Genomic DNA, 15746 nt, shown 5'->3' on the forward strand with positions numbered 1-15746 from the left:
TCACTTGCAAACTTGCAACCCAGAAAATTAATCTTAATTGTCATAAAATAATAGAATTTCTTTACTTTTTATTTTTCAGATTTCAATTTGGTTTTGATGAAGATCAATCCTAGTGTAACTTTAACAATATTCTTGTGCATGATGCCACAAAATAACCTAGTACTCTTATAATTGAAACGACTGAGTTTGATTATATCTTCACAGCTGCAGTGATATCAGAAGAACTTTATTTACATATTCTTCCAATCTAATATGTGCATGCAGTTTTTAATCTTCCTGAACTTCAATCTTCAACATGGATTAGCGTTGCTGGCGGGTAACTCATGATCCATCACTTAATGGGATTAACCAGTCAAACAACATGATTATCAAAACCCTAATTTTGTTTTTGTTGAAGAAGGAAAAACATGAAGAGATTCAACTGGAAATCAAGTCAAGCAATGGGTTTAAATTTAGAAGTACAAAAATCTTCATCTAGAGAGACATATGTAAAGGGAAAGCATATATATATATATAGCATGGTAAATTTATTAAAATGCGATCATCATCAATTGGTGGTAAACAAGTATAGCAATGGCCTGCAGGGAGTGCCCATCCTATGGCCTATAACCTAGGCTTAGGAAGCACAATGGATGATGATGAACATGTCACATGGCTAAGGTAGAAAGACAAACTCTGGTGTATATATACATTCACAAGCACAATTCTCCATACTTATCTATATCGATTATTGATTGTTGTATGAGTTCATTCTAGACAACTGTCGCGCATTTACCTAAATTATATTCACCTATCTCAAGATATATGCAAAATAATACTTTTTAATTAGGCAAAAATTGCATGGACCACATAGGGTCTAGCCAGCTTTCTCTTTTAAGATTGTTTACTAAGATCAAAATGTAATTATGTAGGGTGAGAAAAGAGGGTTGTGATCAGATTTATGTAGCACTATAAACCCAAAACGGCACCGTTTCGGAAAAAGGAAACAGGAAAACAGGTCAACAAGGGCTATGGGCCTGAAGACTTGGACTTAACCGCAAACACAAAACAGACATCAGCAAAAGCCCAAACTTGGTAACAGAAGAAGAAGAAGTGTTCCGAGTGAGAGAGAGACAGAGCAGAAGGGGCGGAAAGCCAGAGCGCGCCATGGAATACAGATGTGTAGAGTGCGGGGGTCGCATGACGACTCTGTTCGTCCAATACTCACCTGGCAACATTCGGCTCATGAAATGCGTAAATTTTCCTTCTTGTTTCTGTTTTAATTTCTTTTTTTTTTTCTTTTAAGTTTTGCTGCTGCCACAAAATTTAGTTTGAATTTTCTTTTGATAGGGAAACTGCAAGGCAGTTGCAGATGAGTACATCGAATGCGAACCCATAGTAAGCTTATATCTGAATCTCTTCATTTTTCTTCTTTAAAATTCAACAAAATTTAAACTTTTTGTTGTTGTTGTTGTTGGCACTGCCAGATTATTCTAATTGATCTAATTTTGCACAAGACCAAAGCTTATACACATTTACTCTATAATGTGATAGACCCACAAGCTCCTTCTTTTCAGGTATTGAAAAAGTGCTTCCTTTCTCATTATCTAAAACTTTAGACAGCTTTTTGTTTATGGTTTTTATGCTTTGCCTTCAAAACCTCAATCCCAAGAGTTGGTAATTTGTTTTCTTGACACGCTTTGCAGGGTTTATTGTGGAAGTCTACTTTTGGGTTTCTTCTTTTGGATGCTTGTATCCATATCAGGTTTATGTTTTTGGAAATTTATTTAAATTCGTTGTTAGAAAATATACATGTACACATACACATTTGGGTGCCTTAACATTTCTCAAGATAGGAGTCTCTTTCTGGAAAGAAGTAAGGAAGAGTGGGGCTTGTCCATGAGCTTCGCGTCATTACTTTGGAGATTTCAAAAGGTTGGTGGAAGGTTTATTGGATTTCATGGGTTTCAGGCATCTAACACGATCTGTGATAAGTTGTAACGGATGGGTTGAAAATGTTTCCATTTCAGTTTTTTAGTTAGTAAAAACAAATTTGTTCCCATTTCAGATGCTGATGGACGTTGTCTTTGGAAATATCATGTTTCTTTCTACCTTTTTGCTCTGTATGAGGGTTCTTTTCAGTACATTCCCTAGACCACTCAGGTGACATTTCTTATGGATACTTCTCACGATGGCAGTATATATTCCATAAAATTTTCATTGAGACATCCCCTTATAACCACTTACTGAGAAATCATGCCTGTTTGATCATATGGTTCGAGACCACAATTTGGAGTTTAGGGAAGAATATAGAATACATAAGGAAAAAGACAATTGATGATCACCCATGAGTCATGGCTTAAATGATTAATAAGAGGATTCTTTTAGCCGACCTTTAGTAGTGTTATAAGGTTTTGTTTCAAATCAATACATGCATACATACTTATACGCATATATTCACACAGAAACATGCAGGTGTTATATTGTTTGTTCTGGCACAGGTATAAAGACCTTTTGCTCGCAATATTTATTTCAAGTTACTTCAAGATGTTTCTTATTGCAATGATGGTATGGTTTGCAAATAAAAAAGTTTCTTTCCTTATCTCATCTTTTTACTCTACTGAAGAATACTTGGTTGGGTTCAAAGCATATCTAATTTAAGCATGTGTTCTACAGGTCTGGGAATGTCCTTCAGTGATTTTCATCATTGATTTATTTGTTTTATCATCGAACACTGTGGCACTCAAAGGTCAGATAATAAAGTATTTACAGTTCTTGACATCCTTTTACAGTTTGCAATATCAATCCATATGTCATTAATTAAGAATGGTATGTGTGTCAACTTTTACCAATGAAATATCAAGTCAACTTGTTATGGCAAGGTGCTTTCTGCTAGAGGCATATAACCGATTACTTTAGTTTTGAGGAACACACATGGTTTCATGATGTAAATAGATGCTCAGCCTTGATTTGATTTGGAGGTTTGCATTAGAAAATGTCAGCTTTCTTTAGTATTTCTTAAATCCTATTGTGTGGGAGATTCTTTAACTATGGATGGCTGACTGCAGCTGAATATCCTTTGTTCTTCTTTTTTGTTTGAAACAGTGATAACTCAGGCAGCTATGAGTAGATGTATAGCAGCCTGCTTCAGTGCTCATGTGGTAAAGTTTTTGGTCACACAAAGGTGCTGGAGTTGGGAACTTTGAAATCGTAGATCATTGTTGTTTTCAAACTCTCTCTCTCTCTCTCTCTCTCTCTCTCTCTCTCTCTCTCTGTGTATCGAAAGGTTTTATTCAAATTAATTGTTTTTTAAGAAATGGATCAACATTTCCTCCATAGGCAGTAAAATGTGATGGTGTAAATGTGCAAGATGTATGCCCCTTCCTCTTATGAAATAGAATTGTGCATAAATCTGTACTCTTGTTATTTTTCCTCTTCAATTGCTCCCTAACTAAAGGAAAGAGGAGAAAACGTTTTTTTTTTTTCTTTCATAAAACTGAGCAATGGCACGCAAACATTGTGGGTTCAAATATGAAAAGAGAATATAATACAACAAAGTCCATTCAACACTGAAAGGTTCTTAATAAACAATATTGATTGACAAAGATACAGTGCACAAGGGCCGCAGGAATGCTGCACAGGACCGCAGCATTTGATATAGGCCAATTGCAAAAACAAAATCAACAACATTTACAAGGATACCAATCATAATAATACAGTTTTACAATGATTGTAGGGGTTGGTTGTTTCTGCTTGAAGGTGATAGGTTTTTAACCAATCATAATCGTGCAGTTTTACAATGATTGTAATTACTACTCCATTTAGGAAGGAATCTCAAACTTCCATACCAATAACCATAACGTCACATTAGCGTCTGGTCACTGTATTATATAGTGAGACTCCAGCAGCCATGCAGAAGCAGATCCTGTCTAATGCCACTTCCAGAACAATAGAGTGCGGAACAAAAGCCTGAGTATAAGGCTAGAGCTAGAACTAGGGAAACAAAGCCTGAGAATAAGGCTACAGCTGGAACGAAAGCCTGAGAATAAGGCTACAGCTGGAACAAAAGCCTGAGCATAAGGCTACAGCAAGAACTTGGGAACAAAAGCCCGAGAATAAGGCTAGAGCAAGAACTTGGGAATGAAAGCCTGAGAATAAGGGAGAATAAGGCTAGAGCAAGAACTTGGGAACGAAAGCCTGAGAATAAGGCTACAGCTGGAGCGAAAGCCTGAGAATAAGGCTACAGCTGGAATAAAAGCCTGAGAATAAGGCTACAGCAAGAACTTGGGAACGAAAGCCTGAGAATAAGGCTAAAGCAGGAACTTGGGAATGAAAGCCCGAGAATAAGGCTAGAGCAAGAACTTGGGAACGAATGCCTGAGAATAAAACTAGAGCAAGAACTTGGGAACGAAAGCCAGAGAATAAGGCTAGAGCTAGAACTTGGAATCGAAATGTTATGCCATGCCCATCGGGGACTTGCTTAATGGTTTTAAGGAGATGTTTCCCATAACATCAAAGAAATCTAATTTGTTTTGTAGATAAGGGTGATGTGCTACCCTTCCAAGACCTTGTGGTTTACTGATGCTCCCCTATAACTAAAATGTTGCACTATCTATGTTGCAGCAGCTAATGCAGAATAAAACTTCTACCCATCCATGGAGTAATTCAGTGTTCCTTTCACTTCTTACTCCACTATCGCTATCATAGACTCCTCCCCATGGCTCCGGTAGATTAGAGTCACTGAAGGTAGTGTATGTTGTTTGTTCGCAGGAATAATAATCCTGGTCACCAATGAAATTATTTAAGAACTGTGGGAAAAGAATCGTAAACTCCAGATTATCTGGAGACTGCGACTCAACACTGCATGTCAATATAGTTATTGGCATGCATAACATCTCCCAGTTCTGTGTTCCTTGGTGACAGCAGTGTGTAATCCTGTGGCCGAAATGGATGAAAGAATGCCCAGATTTTCTTCTGGCTGAAAGTAAGCCTGGATTAAGAAACATCACAAGCAAGCGTTAAGATTGGATGTACTAATTGTGATTCATATTCAGAAGTTCATATGAAAATATTAAATAAAATTGAAAGAGCATGCTCATTCTCACCTCTGAACTAACTGATTCATTGTGATCGTTGGTTGAAATTTTATAAACCTGGATTAAGAATCATAACAAGCAAGCACTAAGTTTGGATGCAATTCTTGTGCTCCATATTAAAAAAGTTCATATGAGAAAAAAAATAATTCGAAGAGCATGCTCATTCTCACCTCTGAAAAACTTTCATCAGTAGCCCCATTTTGAACACTATAAGCGGTGTTGCTAACCGGTTCGTAGTGATAATTAGTTGAAATGTTATTCCCAGTTGGAGATAGCTGCTTACTGCAGTCATCATTACAGAGACTGGGAACATTTCCTTGCTTGGTGCATAATGCTGACGGCAGTGTGGAGGAGCAGTAATTCTGTGGCTGAGATGGGGGTGGTGGCTGATGTGACTGAGGTGCGGGTGGTGGCTGATGCGGGTGAGATGCGGGTGGTGGCTGATGCGGGTGAGGCGGGTGTGGTGGCTGATGTGGCTGATCAGCCCAGAACGGCTGTATTAAGAAACACAGACAAGCAAGCGTTAAGTTTTCAAGTGCTTCTTGTGCTGATACATGATAAGTCCATAAATTTACACATTTATGTACTTTTTATGCTTAGTTTTTGCAGGAGAATTTGATTTAAAAATGACTTATTACTTTATTTTCTCAATTTCCAGCTTTCCAGAGCAAGTAATTGGTTTTCAACGGAAATACGACTTTTTGGTGGAGTTTTGTACAAGACCAATTGGAGACGAAAGCTACGATCTTGAAGATGATTGTGGAATTTTTCTAGAATTTTTGGAGCAGCCAATGAGAGCAGTCTTTAAAGTTAAGTCAGCCTAAGGTGCAATCCCGTCAAAACTGTGCTGCTGTGGAAGAATGATTATTTCAAGACTTTCCTGATTTTTGCTCAAGGCGTGCGATATATGGCTGGATAGATAAGACAAAGACCTACAATTTCCATATTTGCTTGGAGTAAGAACGACCCCAAACGTGCATACAAAGTAACTTACCAGTTATCCCAGTCAAAGTAGGAAGAGGAGTCAATTACTTACCCATTTTGGATTTATGTTTCAATTAGGTTTTTCTTTATTTTTGGGCTGCTGTAAAATCCCAGCTAGGGTAGGAACAGACGTGTGGCGTTTTATTTAAGCATGAGAAACAACTCCTTTGGGGGTTACGCAAAGACTTGGAGAGATTGGAGACGTCGAAAGAGTACCACAATTGGCTAAGTTTTATTTTTTCTTCCTTATGTTTTTGCTTATGCCGAATTCTATGATTATGTGTAACTAATTTTCTGTTGCTAGGGCATGATGAATCCCTAGTATGATAATCTAGTTTTCTTATTTTACACATCTATTGATTGCCATTTGATGTTGGATTCTTAATCACCCTGCTTAATAACTTGGTTGATTGTCTTGATGCTTGATCACCATCTAGACTTTTAATTGAGTTAATCGGATGCAAATTAGAGTAAATACCATACTTAATTTGAGGCTTGCTTCTTGTGATTAGGATTTGTAATTCGTTTAGGATAAATATCATAGGGATTACATGCTTGTTGGAGGTTTTCACTGATTTTAATGAGTTTCTATGTATTCATATTTGACCTAAATACCATAGGCGAATTGCATGTAGGAATATACGAGTTAGCTTAAATATCATAGGTAATTCATGAAAAAGGAGAACTAAGCGGCGACATCAAATGGTTAATTAATAGGTAGTGTTGGAAAATAGATAATTATAATATTTAAATTTATGGTTGGGTGAAAAAAATACAATAGTCAGTTTTGCTCGAACAATTGCATTGTTTCAAATGCAATTGATATTATTTGTTAGCATTCAAAAGCAATTGCTTTGTTGAATGATGTTATCAAATATAGAAGCATTTTTGCTATCAAAAGTTGCGTCTATTGGTGGATACCTGATGGGTTCTATATAAACCCATTACCTTCTTCTTTACAAATATGGAGTTCTTCCCCACTCATGCTATGTTAGAGTATCAATCTTCAAGTTTCCTTCTTAAGTGTCTTGAGAGTACAAATATATAATTGGTTCACCATAGTCTTAAATTGAAGTGCTTAAATTAGGAATTATTGATTGTTGAATCTTGGGAGATATAAGAAGGAAGGGCAAACAAGTCGGGGGCTGTCCGAGCGAACCGAGTCAGTATAGAAAGTATGGGTAGGAACGGTAACTCTAACATTAGCAGTTAAGACGCCAAAAGAACTACGAGCACAAGGGAAATGGCGAAATCTGCCTTTAGGACATTGCAATTCTTGCAAGCCTCAATCGCTAAAGTTGTCAGTATTTCTACACATTTGTGTTTGTTGATTTACATTAATTTCATGTGAATTTGTTGTATATTTGATGGTTACAATTTTGTTGAGAATTATTATAATCTAAATTCATATTTTATATTGTTCCGCCAACAGGTAGTTGAACAAGAGGCTAGATTAGATTACTAGCGGTGAATTCATTGTCCTAGTGCTTTTATCAATTTGAATTTCTCATCTTTGTGTTTCGTGACTTTCTACTTGTTTTGTCTTTTAATTTCGTTGTTAATTAAATCATTCTTTCAAAAACCCCTTTTGTGTTTACATGAGTATGCTACGTGTTTAATTTTTTGTTTATATAATTAGAGTAGTTAAAGTATTTTGTGAAGTAAATTAGGTTAGACTAATTGGAAGTTGAACTCAATTCTCGTGGGAATGACCTTGTATTTGTCATATTATATTACGATTGACCTTGTGCACTTACGAGTATAATTTGTGTTTAGACTAATCTTTATAATCTCAATTTTTCAGGTTTTCTAAAATTCACAACAATACAGTAAGTTCATATAAACAAAAATGTTCAAAAGTTCACCTCTTTCAACAGATCATCAAAATCAGACCACGGGCCATCAGGTGAACCAAAACCAAAGCCGCCAAATGATGTGGCTGATGTGGCTGCTAGCTGCTGAGGTGGAAGAAAGGTTGAATCCATATTTTCTCCAAGATCAGCACAGGACGGCTGGAATAAGAAACACAGACACGCAAGCGTTAAGTTTTGAAGTGCTTCTTGTGCTGATACAGCAAGTTCATATAAACAAAAATATTCAAAAGTTCACCTCTTTAATCGGATCATCAATATCAGACAAGAAGATGCCATCAGGTACATCAAAGCTACCAGGTGAACCAACAAAGGTTGAAATATCATTATTGTCTGTGGAAGAAAAACCATTTGGAGACTCTGACTCGACGCATTCATTAATATTCTCAGTGCCAAGCAGAACATCTTTGTCTGCGAGATGCTCATCTGGGCCTTGAATCATACCAGTTGCCGCAGCTTGATCATCTTCAGAGTTAGAGGCGATTTCGCCACCAACAGCAAGTTCAGCTAATTCATTGCCGCAGACTGAATCATCCTTCAGCTTCTTAGAATTTGCTGACTTATTCTTCAGGCAGCAGAGAACAAACTCTGTCTGCTGATTGGAATTAGGACCCACACCCATTTTGGCAAGTGCAGTTTTGGTGAGAGAATACTCATGCATGACATACTTGGTCTTCTTGGCTTGAGGTCCACGACCTTCGCAGAAAGGCAAAATCCTCTTATTACCAATCACAGCTTGGGATTGTTCAGCCTTGATCTCACGAACCTTGCCTGTGCTTTTATAAAAACCCTCATCTGTGGTCCTGTTGCAGCGATCTCTTTTGGAGTTCTTGTAATCAGGTTTGCTGAAGAAGACCGCTGAAATACAACGCAAGCAAAGTATTGGAAATTTGAAAACCAACCCACTTCAAGGCTTTGAAGTGCTCAACAACAGAACAGCTAAACAAGATAAATTTATGCATACAACAAAATAGTACATTAGAAATGAGAAATGAGTTGCCTTTTTCAAAAGCGTTGAAATCGAAATGCAACACAAAACAAAATTTTGAAACCAAATTGCTCAACAACAGCAGCGATCAAGATCATAACTTTATAAATACACAAATACATAGCAAAAATGGGTAGTGAAGAAAAAGTGAGAAAGATTAATAGGTTACCAGGCAGATCACGAGGCTCACGCTTGCAGGCATGATCAATTACAGGGATCAAGTCCCTGAATTCCGAGTCCTTCCCCTCTATTTGGTTCGTCAAGTAGCCAACCAGTTCCTCTTCGGTGGGAGAGAAGAACTTAACCCCGGGTGGGCCTTTCTTCCCTGAAACTCCTTCACCTGTTGTGCCGCCGCCTCCGCCGCCTCCGCTCATCTCTCCTCCTGAAGCAACATGATCAAAGCCACAGCCAGGAGAAGCCGCCGCGGCAGCGGTGCTATGATCAGAAACCGAGACCGTCGGAGTCGGAACCTGCTGCTCAGCACCAAGAAGCAGAGCCTCCAAAGCAACCCAGGTAGCACGGGCGGAGATAGAACCCTCCAGAGTAGCAACAACAAAGTGGCTGAGGGAGCCATTGATCAAAGAAAGCACAAACTGGTCCATCTGAATCCAGTGATCATAATCGGGATTGGTCGTGTTGGTGGGTTTCCCGTCGGGGTCGAGAAGAAAGGCGGGAGGACACATGGCGGTACCGTCGACGAAAGACATCAGGCCGTTGCTGTTGAGGAGAGGAATGATCTGCGCCAACCAAAGGGGGTACTTTGTAGGATCCAATTTCACTGTGAGCGGCGGCAGTGCAGGCGCTGCCTTGTCAGCAGCAGCATCAGCAGCCATGGCCATGACAGAAAATGAAAGAAAGCCTGCAGGAGGAGGAGACACCAAGAAAAAAAAGGAGATTCTGGGCAGAGTGAGTGAGCGAGCATGGAAGCATCAGAGTGGAAGTAACTTGTAATAATTGATCAGAGAACAAGACTAATTTTGACTGGGGTTTTTTTAATTTATTTAAAACTTTATATTTTTCCAGGTCCTTGAGCTGCGCTTCCCAAACAAGCTTACCTGAGCGCGTAGAAGTGGGTCCCATTAAGTCCTTTCCCGCGTTTTTTTATATTATTATTATTGTATTTTACATTTGCCTCTGTTCTTTTCAAGGAATCTTATCCACTCCTCTTGTAGTAATTTTCTTTTCTTCATTTCCTCATTGATTTTTGAGGGGAATACAAATACAATCCTGACATTTCTAGAACATTCTAGACTCTTTATTCATAAAAATATTAATATGTGGGATGTTAAGAATCTATGTAAACTATAAAACGGGTTGAGTTTATAGTTTAGATTTAATTATTGGCAATCATTTTTGAAGTTGTTACGAGTTTTTACCTTCATTATGTTCTGTTTGCATTTTTTGTTAGTTTCATTCTGTTTCCACTTTAGTCCAATCCATTAACTAAGTTGATTTTTCTATCTATTTTAGTGCGTACCTTCTGAAAATTTCAATTTTAATTAAAATGAGTTTTGGGTTTTTGAAGAACATTTTCTGGAGTTCTAATTTATTTTCAAATTTTCATATGATAGAGTGATCAAACTTCAAACTTTTGTTAGGTATTGATCTTGAAATTTTGGAAACCAAATTACAAGTTTATTATGTGTATTTTGGCGATTTGTGACGCCAACCCAGAAAGGTCAAAATAAGAGATGAAAGAAAGAGCACGAAAGAGGCAGCTGATGCTCCCACAAATTGGACGGGGAAAGTTGGCCTTTCTAAACACATGATTCACATAAACCTCCTTACAAAAAGGAGCACTAAACTGATATCTTGGATGAGAACTTGAATACTCCAAGGAACTGAGGCAGTTTTGTTTACACAGTCAATGATTAGCTTGGAATCCCCCTCAATGAGAACCTTCTTCCAACCCCGACGGATCGCACAGACTAGCCCATCCCAAAGGGCAAGATATTCAGCCACCGTAATTGTAGCTTCTCCAAAAGAAATATGAAATCAGAACATGTTAATATATAATAACACACAAAATTCCATTCAACACTGAAAGGTTCTTAATATACAAAATTGACAAAGATACAGGGGCCGCAGGAATGCTGCACAGGACCGCAGCATTTGACATAGGCCAATTACAAAAACAAAATCAACAACATTTACAAGGATACCAATCATAATAATACTGTTTTACAATGATTGTAGGGGTTGGTTGTTTTAAACCAATCATAATCATGCAGTTTTACAATTATTGTAATTACTGCTCCATTTAGGAAGGAATCTCAAACTTCCACACCAATAACCATAACGTCACATTAGCGTCTGGTCACTGTATTATATATTGAGACTCCAGCAGCCATGTAGAAGCAGATCCTGTATAATGCCACTTCCAGAACAATAGAATGCGGAACGAAGGCCTGAGCCTGAGCCTGAGCCTGAGCCTGAGCCTAAGCCTGAGTATAAGCCTGCGTATAAGCCCGAGCCTGAGTATAAGCCTGAGCCTGAGTATAAGCCTGAGCATGCCCCATCCGGGACTTGCTTAATGGTTTCAAGGAGGTGCTTCCATTAACATCAAAAGAACCCTATTGTCACCTGCTTCGAACTGTATACTTCCAGGACTTGGTTTTCAGGTGAAGAGAGCAATACAATACTCTGCAGCTTCCCTAACCTGCAAACAGAGTTACAGAAATCACATTAGTGAAAATAGCAAATAGCCTCCTCAAAACTTCAAACAAGTGCTTTTATTTACCGTGAGAAAGCCATAAAGACTTCTCTTCACGTTTTCAATTGAAAGTCTCTCACCATGTCTTGTGATACAGCTTTGCAGTCGGATTCTTCTCGGAGCACCTCCTACGTGTGAAGACATGAATGGATGCTGCTTGGTATTGAGTGTGCTATTATTAAGAGAGTACACTATTTGAAGAGAACTGCTTTGAGGAATATTTGTGCTTCTGTGGATATTGAGTAAACCTTCTCTTAAAACTATGTGATTTCTGTCCTTCCTTCTCGGTTCTCTGATTTCGGTCATTTCTTTCATCCCTTCAATCTATATTTTCGTCTCCTCGACCTCCGATATTCTTCTTGTTCTACTGTTCTGCCCTTTCTTTCGTAACTTCGATCTATATTTTCGTCTCCTTGATCTCTAATATTCTTCTATATTCTATTGTTTGAGTGCTTAATCTAAGCTGTGTTTTCATCTCCTCATCCTCCGATATTCTTCTTGTTCTACTGTTCTGCCCTTTCTTTCGTAACTTCGATCTATATTTTCGTCTCCTTGATCTCTAATATTCTTCTATATTCTATTGTTTGAGTGCTTAATCTAAGCTGTGTTTTCATCTCCTCATCCTCCGATATTCTTCTTGTTCTACTGTTCTGCCCTTTCTTTCGTAACTTCGATCTATATTTTCATCTCCTTGATCTCTTATATTCTTCTATGTTCTATTGTTTGAGTGCTTAATCTAAACTGTGTTTTCGTCTCCTCGACCTCCAATATTCTTCTTGTTCTACTGTTCTGCCCTTTCTTTCATAACTTCGATCTATATTTTCGTCTCCTCGATCTCTTATATTCTTCTATGTTCTATTGTTTGAGTGCTTAATCTAAGCTGTGTTCTTCTGTTCTGCCCTTTCTTTCGATTTTCCTCCCGATATTCTTCTTCTATTGTTTGAGTGCTTCTGTTCTGCCCTTTCTTTCGTAACTTCGATCTATATTTTCATCTCCTCGATCTCTTATATTCTTCTATGTTCTATTGTTTGAGTGCTTAATCTAAGCTGTTCTACATCACACTTATAGTTTGAGGATAATAATCCGGGTCACCAATGAAATCATTCAAGAACTGTGGGAAAAGAATCGTAAACTCCAGATTATGTGGAGACTGCAACTCACCACTACATGCCAATATAGCTACTGGCATGCATAACATCTCCCAGTTCTTTGTTCATTAGTGACAGCAGTGTGTAATCCTGTGGCCGAATTGGATGAAAGATTGATCCCAGATTTTCTTCTTGCTGAAAGTAAGCCTGGATTAAGAATCATAACAAGCAATCGTTAAGATTGGATGTACTTTGTGATCCATATTGACAAGTTCATATAAAAATATTAAATAAAATTGAAAAAGCACGCTCATTCTCACCTCTGAACTAACTGATTCATTGTGATCGTTGGTTGAAGTTTTATAAACCTGAATTATAACAAGCAAGCACTAAGTTTGGATGTAATTCTTGTGCTCCATATTTAAAAAGTTCATATGAGAAAAATAATTCAAAGAGCATGCTCATTCTCACCTCTGAAAACCTTTCATCAGTAGCCCCATTTTGAACACCATAAGCGGTGTTGCTAACCGGTTCATCGTGATAATTCGTTGAAATATTATTCCCAGTTGGAGATAGCTGCTTACTGCAGTCATCATTATAGAGACCGGGAACATTTCCCTGCTTGGTGCATAATGCTGACGGCAGTGTGGAGGAGCAGTAATTTTGTGGCTGAGATGGAGGTGGTGGCTGATGTGACTGAGGTGCGGGTGGTGGCTGATGTGGGTGAGGTGCTGCTGATGGCTGATGCGGGTGAGGTGGGTGTGGTGGCTGATCTGGCTGATCAGCACAGAACGGCTGCATTAAAAAACACAGACAAGCAAGCGCTAAATTTTCAAGTGCTTCTTGTGATGATACAGCAATTTCATATAAACAAAATGTTCAGAAGTTCACCTCTTAAAACAGAACATCGAAATCAGATAACAAGAAGCCATCATCGAAATCAGACAACAAGAAGCCATCAGGTGAACCAACACCAAAGCCACCAAATGATGTGGCTGAGGTGGGTGTGGTGGCTGATGTGGCTGCTAGCTGCTCAGGTGAAATAAAGGTTGAATCCATATTTTCTCCAAGATCAGCACAGGACGGCTGCAATAAGAAACACAGACAAGCAAGCGTTAAGTTTTGAAGTGCTTCTTGTGCTCATACAGCAAGTTCATATAAACAAAAATGTTCAGAAGTTCACATCGGCGCATTCATTACGATTCTCAGTGCCAAGCAGAGCATCTTTGTTTGCGAGATGCTCATCTGGGCCTTGAATCATATCAGTTGCAGCAGCTTGATCATCTTCAGAGTTATAGGAGATTTCATTACCAATAGCAGGTTCAGCTAATTCATCGCCGCAGATTGAATCATCTTTCAGCTTCTCAGATTTTGCTGACTTATTCGTCAGGTGGCAGAGAACTAACTCCCTCTGCTGATTGTTTTGAGCACCCAGTTGGGCCAGTTTAGTCTTGGTGACAGAATACTCATGCATGACATGCTTGGTCTTCTTGGCTTTGGGCACACGACCTTCGTAGTAAGACAAAATCCTCTTATTACCAATCACAGCTTGGGATTGTTCAGCCTTGATCTCACGAACCTTGCCTGTGCTTTTATAAAAGCCCTCATCTGTTGTCCTACTGCGGCGATTGCTGTTGGTGTTCATGTAATTAGGTTTGCTGAAGAAGTACTCTGAAATGCAAAATATAGAAAATATGAAACCAACGCACTTCAAGTCTTTCAAGTACTCAACAACACAACAGCTAAACAAGACCATGGTTCAAGACCCGCTCGAGACAACAAGGAGATTGTATCGGGACACAATGCCCCTTTTCTACAGTGCCCACGAGCAACCGTACGTGCCGGCGGAGCGTGAGTGTCCAAAGCGATTACTCATCGGTCTCAAAACCATGGTTCAAGACTCCTACCCTAGGTATAACACCCTATTTGGAACCACTTTTGTTCTTGGACCTACCCCAAAAAATGATCGGAAGTGGCCGAAATCGGAGGCCGAAAACCTGCCAAACTTCCATCGCTTAGTCGACCTTCAAAACGCAGAAGTCTCTCAAATCTAACACAACAGGCAGCAAGAACAGCCCGAGAGGTTCAAAATCCATACATGGATCATCGAAAATGGTGGCCTGACGAACGCGAACGAAGCCAGCGAAGTTTCTGTCAAAACCGGCGCGATTCCGAGCTTTTTCCGATGGAATCCGGCAGTTCCAGGGGCGGGGCTAGTTGGGAAAGTAAGGGGATGAAGCGACGGTTCGAACAAGACCGGTCTCGGTTGTGGACGGTGGTGGCGGTTGCTTTGAGAAGCCACCGGCTGTGCAAAAAACGAAGGGGGGTTCTGCTCGCGAGAGAGAGAGAGAGAGAGAGAGAGAGAGAGAGAGAGAGAGAGAGAAATTTCTGTTTTTATAAAATCCCATTCCAAAATAATAACAATTGTGTCACTAAGTTTTTTTTGATCGTAACTTCTTCGTTACAACTCCTAATGGAGCCCACTACGTGTCTACGAACTCATTTCATCGAGCTCTACGCAACGGTATAGTTGAAATTCTCAAATTATTTCCCGGTCAAAAAGTCAACTTTAAACCCAATAAAATATTCTAGGGGTAAAATGGTCTTTTATCTACATAAATTAATAATTACCAATTTATCTAGGACTGAGTCGTTACATTATAGTCCTTCCTCTGCCCTAGTGGTCTTCATGGTCATTGTGCTGACCATCGGAATGGATACTTTTTGTGGAACTTCCATCGGATAACTCTATCCTCTCTTTCCTTTTGCTCCCTTTGGGGCCTTCTGAGTGCGACGTATGGTTGGCTTTGGACTTCTCCAAAGCTTCAGCTGCCATCTTATTCGTTTCAGGCAACTATTTCATTATCTTCTTGAACAGGATTTCTGTGAGGCTCAGTTATGCTTCCTTAGAATTTGATCTAACATATGCGGATCGAGGATTGGATCGGGCTGGAGCGTCTTGTGCGGATTCAGCCATTTATTGATTTTGTGAGAGTTCCCACATACGGCGCCAACTGTTGCAGCAGA

The 15746-nt window shown here is 39.1% G+C and overlaps 3 protein-coding genes across 4 annotated transcripts; 1 reads left to right on the forward strand and 2 right to left on the reverse strand.

Annotated features, from left to right (window-relative positions):
• The first annotated feature begins 1067 nt into the window (after positions 1 to 1067).
• On the forward strand, positions 1068 to 3396 carry LOC117619123 (protein ARV 2-like). Its single transcript, XM_034348983.1, has 9 exons — positions 1068 to 1233; positions 1330 to 1377; positions 1467 to 1556; positions 1686 to 1731; positions 1832 to 1914; positions 2048 to 2142; positions 2481 to 2547; positions 2656 to 2728; positions 3085 to 3396. Exons 1-9 carry the CDS (start codon positions 1147 to 1149, stop codon positions 3183 to 3185), a joined length of 690 nt encoding a protein of 229 aa, XP_034204874.1. The 5' UTR covers positions 1068 to 1146; the 3' UTR covers positions 3186 to 3396.
• Positions 3397 to 3537: 141 nt separating this feature from the next.
• On the reverse strand, positions 3538 to 9939 carry LOC117620174. Of its 2 annotated transcripts, XM_034350306.1 has the most exons (6): positions 9088 to 9939; positions 8169 to 8788; positions 7925 to 8071; positions 5246 to 5569; positions 5085 to 5132; positions 3538 to 4969 (listed from the first exon to the last, which is right to left on the reverse strand). In XM_034350306.1, exons 1-6 carry the CDS (start codon positions 9755 to 9757, stop codon positions 4856 to 4858), a joined length of 1923 nt encoding a protein of 640 aa, XP_034206197.1. In that variant the 5' UTR covers positions 9758 to 9939; the 3' UTR covers positions 3538 to 4855. The 2 variants fall into 2 exon arrangements, with proteins under 2 accessions (XP_034206197.1, XP_034206199.1); XM_034350308.1 differs by lacking the exons at positions 5085 to 5132; positions 5246 to 5569 and having other exon boundaries at positions 9088 to 9937.
• Positions 9940 to 13613: 3674 nt separating this feature from the next.
• Positions 13614 to 14475, reverse strand: LOC117618327 (NAC domain-containing protein 68-like). The gene is made up of 2 exons (XM_034347918.1): positions 13903 to 14475; positions 13614 to 13805 (listed from the first exon to the last, which is right to left on the reverse strand). Exons 1-2 carry the CDS (start codon positions 14473 to 14475, stop codon positions 13614 to 13616), a joined length of 765 nt encoding a protein of 254 aa, XP_034203809.1.
• Between the last annotated feature and the right edge of the window lie 1271 nt (positions 14476 to 15746).

The sequence above is a fragment of the Prunus dulcis genome, chromosome 2, assembly GCF_902201215.1.
Source record: "Prunus dulcis chromosome 2, ALMONDv2, whole genome shotgun sequence".
Taxonomy (NCBI): domain Eukaryota; kingdom Viridiplantae; phylum Streptophyta; class Magnoliopsida; order Rosales; family Rosaceae; genus Prunus; species Prunus dulcis.